This window comes from Plutella xylostella, chromosome 5 (genome assembly GCF_932276165.1).
Source record: "Plutella xylostella chromosome 5, ilPluXylo3.1, whole genome shotgun sequence".
Classification (NCBI taxonomy): domain Eukaryota; kingdom Metazoa; phylum Arthropoda; class Insecta; order Lepidoptera; family Plutellidae; genus Plutella; species Plutella xylostella.
Genome location: NC_063985.1, coordinates 8,719,723 through 8,726,836, shown reverse-complemented (window position 1 = coordinate 8,726,836; position 7,114 = coordinate 8,719,723). Strand labels below are relative to the sequence as shown.

At 36.4% G+C, this 7,114-nt stretch overlaps 1 protein-coding gene and 1 non-coding gene across 5 annotated transcripts in view; both read right to left on the bottom strand.

Annotated features, from left to right (window-relative positions):
- Nucleotides 1–80, bottom strand: Trnal-uag. The gene has a single exon. It is a non-coding gene; the product is annotated as a tRNA-Leu (tRNA).
- Nucleotides 81–1,065: 985 nt separating this feature from the next.
- LOC105385486 (syndecan) overlaps nt 1,066–7,114 on the bottom strand; it is a 156,083-nt gene continuing 150,034 nt past the window's right edge. For all 4 annotated transcript variants that reach the window (XM_048633244.1, XM_048633243.1, XM_038112619.2 and 1 more), the window contains 3 exons: nt 6,839–6,963; nt 5,580–5,706; nt 1,066–4,530 (listed from right to left, as the gene is read on the bottom strand). In XM_048633244.1, the coding sequence (XP_048489201.1) occupies nt 4,358–4,530; nt 5,580–5,706; nt 6,839–6,963 (425 nt within the window). In that variant the 3' untranslated portion in view covers nt 1,066–4,357. The remainder of the gene's footprint in view (nt 4,531–5,579; nt 5,707–6,838; nt 6,964–7,114) is intronic.

The window sequence follows — 7,114 nt, the reverse complement described above, 5'->3', positions numbered from 1 at the left end:
TGACAGCGGTGGGATTCGAACCCACGCCCTTTCGGACTGGTGCCTAAAACCAGCGCCTTAGACCACTCGGCCACGCTGCCTGTACCAAATGATGTGAAATTTATTAACATAACCGTAGGGTAGAAACACTTAATATAAAAAGTGTATTTCAGGCATATTTTGTTTTAAGAATAATAAAAAAGTTATTTATAACTGAAACGTTTTTAAATAATGTTACTCGACTAACTTATTATCATTTTATGAGTATACAAAAATTATTATACGATAAATAATGACGTAAGCGCCCTCTATTGATACCCAAGTGAAACTGTAGAGGTCCATACGAGTGAGTACTTACGGTAGATGACAATGGAATAACAACTCTCGATTGTCGGTCCAGAGTCCAGCTCCTGCTGTAGGTACATTACTTATTTATAATATTTACATTATTATATGTCTTGAACGAATAATAATTATCATTCCCTGAATTGATCTTTCAGAGAAATTCCGAGTATCTACTCTAAAATCTTGCCTCAACACGGTGGACCAGTCCGATGGTCAGTGTCCATACGTCATCACCTGCATGACGCACTGTCGCCGTCTGCAAACTTTCAGGATCCTACCTGCGATCCTGGAACAAGATCCAGCCGTTCTCACTGTTACCTAAAGTATCTGTGTATTGTGACTGCCCTAGAAATCTCACTTACAGACCCTTGATCTTTGAAAAGACGACCAAGTACACTGTCGAGCAATGAAAAAGTTCCACATGCCATTGCCGTTCCATCATCACATCATCATCACGACCCATTACGTCCCCACTGCTGGGGCACGGGTCTCCTTCCAATGAAGGAAGGGTTTAGGCCTAGTCCACCACGCTGGCCAAGTGCGGGTTGGTGGACCCCAACACAAGCAAGCTTGTGCTGAGAGAGTTGTCGGGTAAGTGGGCAACCCGACTGTCAGATGCTTTCAAGCCGCCCGATTAAACATTGCCGTTCCATGTCACGACAATTTTTTCATTGCTCGTATCGTAAGTGTATAGGTAAGTAAGTAAATGGTAATTTTGGGAATAAAATAAAACGGCACATATTTAATTTAGTCTGTATATTTAAGTGTAAAGGAGTAATTATTTACATGGTGGACATTCATAGTTATGCCTACCTATACGCTTAACAAATTTTACTTAGGTTTTTAGTTGCAGATATTATCATCTACTTTTGAATTTCTGTATTTATAAACCGTGGTTGATTAAATATCTATTGATCGAAACAGTAAAGCCAGCAATGTTTTTTTTTGGTAAGAATTCCCATTAGCAAGTGGAAATGAAATAAGCAAACGCAAATAACATCTACTTTCCTTATTCAAATTCTGAGAGCCTGTTTCGCAATGTCCAGGGATAAAAATCATGCTGTGTGCTAAAAATTATGCTGTTTAAATAAAATTTCATATACTTAGTGGTAGTATGATTTTTATTGAGACACTGTAAAACAAGACACACATCTTGTGTCGGCATTCAAAGTCTGGTAGGTGTTAGATGTATGCAATGAAAGGATACGATTGTTAATTAATTTCCATTAAATGGTTTAGAAAAGCGGTAAGATGAAATAATCTGTTTTGTATGGCCATTACTTATTTTACTGTGTCCGAACACAAATAAACAATACAATATAAACGATATGTTTTAACAATAAATAAAATTATAACATATCATTCATATAAATTAAATTTTAGATTTTTTTAATAGGTGTTGCAGTTATTATACTTAATTATGTCCTTTCGAAAGGTCTGGTGTCGATATGTCTTTAGGTTTCATAATTTTACGCCAGGACATTTTATCTTAGGTCGCCTCTTACATTTTATAGATAAGATCCACACAGTCATCATCATGCTCTCAATTTATCTCGTATTTTTATTAGAAAATCGTTATTTTGATTAGCAACAGTCATTTGAGAAGTTGGGAAATAGAATCACCTAATACGGTACAGTTTAATGGGGTTTCAGTTGAATAACCAATTAATTAACCATAGAACATCAATTTTCAATCATGTTCGATGTAAATCTGCAACTAGGCCACTACACTACAGGGGAATCGGCAAACTTTACAGAAGATCCTGTTTCTTTAGGCCCCTTCACACTGACCGGCTCAGAAACAAGAGCAGATTTTTATCACGTTTGAAATAGAACCTTCAGTCATTATAACGACGTTGCAAAGAAAAACGGCTCTGTTTACATCGTTTTAAAAATCTGCTCGCGTCTCCGAGTCGGTCTGTGTGAACGTACCCTTAGTCATCAATTTTGAAAACCACTAGTTATTTACTTATTTTATATAAATTACACACTTTTACACCTATAGAATTTACAAGATACATTTACAGTGTCTTAACAACTAAGTTTGAGCCGAGCCGCTCTCTACCCCTATTCATTACAGGATTCAAATAGGAATGTTTCAGAATCATTTTTTTATAGTCAGTTGGCGATTTAGTGAATAGCTGAAATATAGATAAATATGTATCTATTTTTCATAAATCAAATTATTATAAATATTTCATAATTTTCTATATTTCTTCGGTATCAACATTTTATCTATTCACTAGTCTTTAATAAATATGTATAGTTATTTATATCTGCGATTACAATAAATTAATGACTAATTTATGTGTTGAAAGTAATGAAAGGCCGTAGTTACTGTATACACTTACTGCATTAGGTACTTCATTAAATTAGTAAAGATAAGACCTTAAAGAAGTTAAAATGGCACAAAATTAAAGGATTGCCATTGTATAAAACATATAAAATGTAAGCAGATGTTTACATAAATTAAAACAGATTCTGTTGCACAACCTAATAAAATATTTATCTATAGTTCATAGTTAAAACATAATCGATAGCCGAAATATATAAAATTCTAAGAAATTAAATTTATAAAAAACTAAAACTACAATAATTTTCATTAATTTTATTCATAGCCCCAAAGACATAAACGTCCTTAATCAATATAAAACTACATACCGCAAATTAGGTATAATCCCAAAAACTAATTTCACCAGAAATTTTCAAATTAGCCTGGCTTGGCTGGCTATAAATTAAAATTGTATAGTAGGTATGTTTAGCTTCTTATCATTTAGTTATTTTCTTAAACATAATCAAGAAAATCGTATAAAATTCGATGACTGCTGTTAAGTCCTGCCAACAATTTGGTACCTATTCGGTAGTTGGGTACATTATGTGTGTTATGTAATCTCTAATCTATACCTAGATTAGATACATTTACAATTTGTCATACAAACTCTACTTTACATGAACATACATAACATGTCTAGTACATAAAATCGTCAGCTTATTTATATTATAAAATTCCGAAGAATTGTTTTACAGAGGTACTCACATGGTGTTAAAGTGTTTCAGAACTTTCTTTGTATTGGTGTGTATTATTCAGATATCTAAAACCTGAAGTTATTTATTTTAGATCCCATAGTTTTACCGTGGAGTAGGTATCTTTATACATGTTTCTAAGATGTATTCTGCTTCTTATATAGTACTATGGATCATAGTTATTAATATTAAAGTATCGTAACAATATAAAAAAAAATGCTTTATAAACATAACAAGGAAATTACAGCAGTTATGTGTAGGTACCTAATATGAATCTTTTATACGTGTATCCCTAGCTAGAGTGTCTCTTAGGCATATACATTAGAAGAAAAAGCAGATGGCACATTTATTAAGATAGTATAGACAACGTGATATACAACTCCCATACAGAAACTACTTAGTATACAAAAAATTGGTAAGTATTATCAGTTATAGAACCACAGCTTTTGGTCTCGAATATTTTAGAGAGAATGCTCCAACATTGAAGTCTACCGAAAATACCTCCTAACATTTATACCTACTTACATTAGGTATTGTAGAGACAATCAATATTATATCCTTCTTGAAACACATACATAGCAGCCCAAAATAAATTAAAAGGAAGGTTCTTATACTACACAACAGACATAATCATCACTCAGATTTTCTTCGGCCAATCTCCGTCCCACACTGTCCTCATATGCTCCTATTTATTATTACGTTTGTACACGTTACAGTACAATCATGTCGATCTTCGCATAAACAATAAATTATTCATCACGTTCAAAATAATTCGTTTTCTCCCTATACTTGACGAACACAGAACAATTACGCCACGTTAAAAATATAAAAAAGGATAATTAACATACAATTAGTGAAATGCGATATGCGTGTGTTAGGAACGCATCTGTCAAAATGATATTTCGAAATTAGAATGCCGACGGGCCGATCGAGGCGTGGTTGTCTCTCCAGCCAGCCCCGGTCGGTCCGTCGCCTAGTAAACTCGTGGCAGGGTTTGTTCCGGTTCGTCTCACGCGTAGAACTCGCGGTTATTGTGGCCCTTCCCGTAGGAGGCGGCCGCGGGGCTCCGCTTGGGCTCGTCGAGGGCATACGAGCCCTCGTCCTTCTTGCGCATGCGATACACTATGAACATCACTACTAGGATCGCGCATAGTAGTCCGACGACGGCACCGCCTATCACAGCTGGAAGCAGACAGAAAACAAATGTTAATGGTCAAATAACAATGGTGTAGGAAAGAGGAATTGCATTCCTCATAGGTATATGTATAAGTATGTTTACATATTTATTAAAATTTTATTGGACGTAGTTTACGAAATATAAACCTATGGTAAAGTGTGATGTGATGATATTGATGACGAAGATAATTCTGAAGGATCATAAAATTTAATTTTAGCAACATCATACTATGAATTTCGCCCGTTGGAAATGCGATTTACGGAAACACCATTAAAGTAAAAATAACAATATTGTCAAACCTTTTATTCCCTTAAAAACCTATGGTTCTGTAAAAACCTTATAAGTACTCTTTTTACATATAAAAAAAAGAATTTTGGGGTTCCACAGAACTAAAATTTGATTTGGTGCCTTCACAATATGCATTATTTATTTGTTATATTTGTACAATAAAGAGTTAAATAAATAAATTATTGTGATACTGAAAATGTTGCATAAGACATAAAGTTCATGAAAGTGGCGAAAACCCATTAAACGGACACCTTTATCAACTGCTACAAGTATCAACTGCTACGAGATGTAATACGGACCGCCCGAGTAGTTGCAACTACTTAGGGCCCTCCGTAAACCGTAACGTAAAGGGATTGCTTCTTTTTCTTATGTCAACCAGTAAAACGCGAGTTAGCGAACGCCTTTGAGGTGATCCCTTTAGTTTAAGGTTATATGTGCGGTGACATTTATGAACATCAACTATGAAACCTGCACATATAGATTCAAAGTATACTGTACCTACTCATCCAAAAACTGCGATACGGTTTGCAATTTATCGTGTCGTACAGTGAAAAGCTCGGCATTTGTCCTCACGTGATAGGTCGCGAGCCGTATCGCAATTTTTGAATAAGTATAATAATAAAATAAATAATAAATAAATGTTCTTTATTTCAGGCAGCACCCATAAAAAATAATAATTACAATTAAAATGTACATCATAATAATAAATACAGTAAAATATAAATAAATTAAATGCACTTCTAATACATAGAACAGTGTAATTTACCTGCAAGGATGCCCGGCTGCGCGAAGAAGCTGGTGGCGCGGTCCTCGGGCTTGGCGTTCATGATGAAGACCACGCTGTCCACCGGCCGCGACTCCGAGCCCGCGCTGCCGCCCGCGGGGTCCTGCTCCTGGAACCACCGGGGATGGGGGGTTTAGTCATTGGAAGGGTTAAGTGGTTGCAAATGGTTTGCGTATAGTTGGAACCACTAGTCATTGGATTGGATTTGGAAGTGTTAAATGGATGCAAATGTTTCGCGTACAGTTGGAACCACCAGAGGGTAAGGTTGGGGCTTTTAGTCATTGAAAGTGTTAAAAGTGTTTATGAATTATTTGCGTATAGTTGGAAACAGCAGAGTTGGGGCTTTTAGATATACATATATATACTTCCTATACTTCAAGACGGTTAAATAATAAAAAAGGCTTCAAGTTGTGCGTTATAGTGCGGTTTGCTGTATCAGTTAGAGCAAACTTGGTTGGATAAGCTTACTTTCTTATTGGATGGCTAGCTAAGAGTGCACTGATGCTGGTTCAAGATTATAATCATGTTAGGTTGCGTTAGAGCGTTATATGTATTGAGCAGAATAAGAAGGTAACAAATGTGTATGTCCACAGCACTTCTAATAAGTTACTTTAACCAATAATTACAAATTTAACCTCACACAGAAAAACTAAATCAGTAGTAAAATATAATATCCATTGCCAGCTGCATCATAAAAAGCTAAAGCCATGATTAGTTATTTTAAAGAGCCTATGACGTTATCAGAGTGTACCATCCCATTCTAATTTAATGGACGCATATTAATTTTAGGGAACATTATTGTCATACGTTATCTTGACTCCTGATACTCGTATCACCCAGCCTGACCCACTTAGTGGGTGGAGAACATGCCGACATTATTACTTAATTAAAACTGAATTTTATGAACAAACCACACTGGACTCATCATCAACTACTCGACATAAGCCTTTCCCATCCCAAGGATCGCCACAATACTTTATCCTTATCCTTCTCCACACAACCACTGAAGGCTCCCTGTCTCCTGACTTAAGATGTCGGGTTAGTGGCACAGAGGCGACTCATGGTAAGCATGTATGAGGCACTCACTACTCTTACTTGACAAAATAAGATGTAGCGGGCAATGAATTATAGAGATTTCCCTCAATTTGGGGAATATGTACAAAGGTCGAAAGGGCCACGTACAGGAGCTTCACCCCTCTCCTCAGCAAAGAATAAAATAAGAAGAAGAAGCCGGTACTCACGGTATTTGTGATGGTTTCCTCTCCGGAGATGTTGATGTCGGTCTGGTCGGGGCGCGAGGGCACGTCGCCCCCCGCGCCTCTCTCCTCGCCCGCCCCCTCGCTCGTCTGCTCCGGCAGTCGGCGAGCTGGAAAGTGTAACAGGGTCTTTTAGTAAAGAGTTTCAGATATTATATCGTATGATTCAATAATGAGTCTATGTACGTATTGCTATCAAATCTTTAACTATGCTAGAAATTTACCTATGCTCAGAGACTCTCCCAGCCCTCTTGTTAAAGT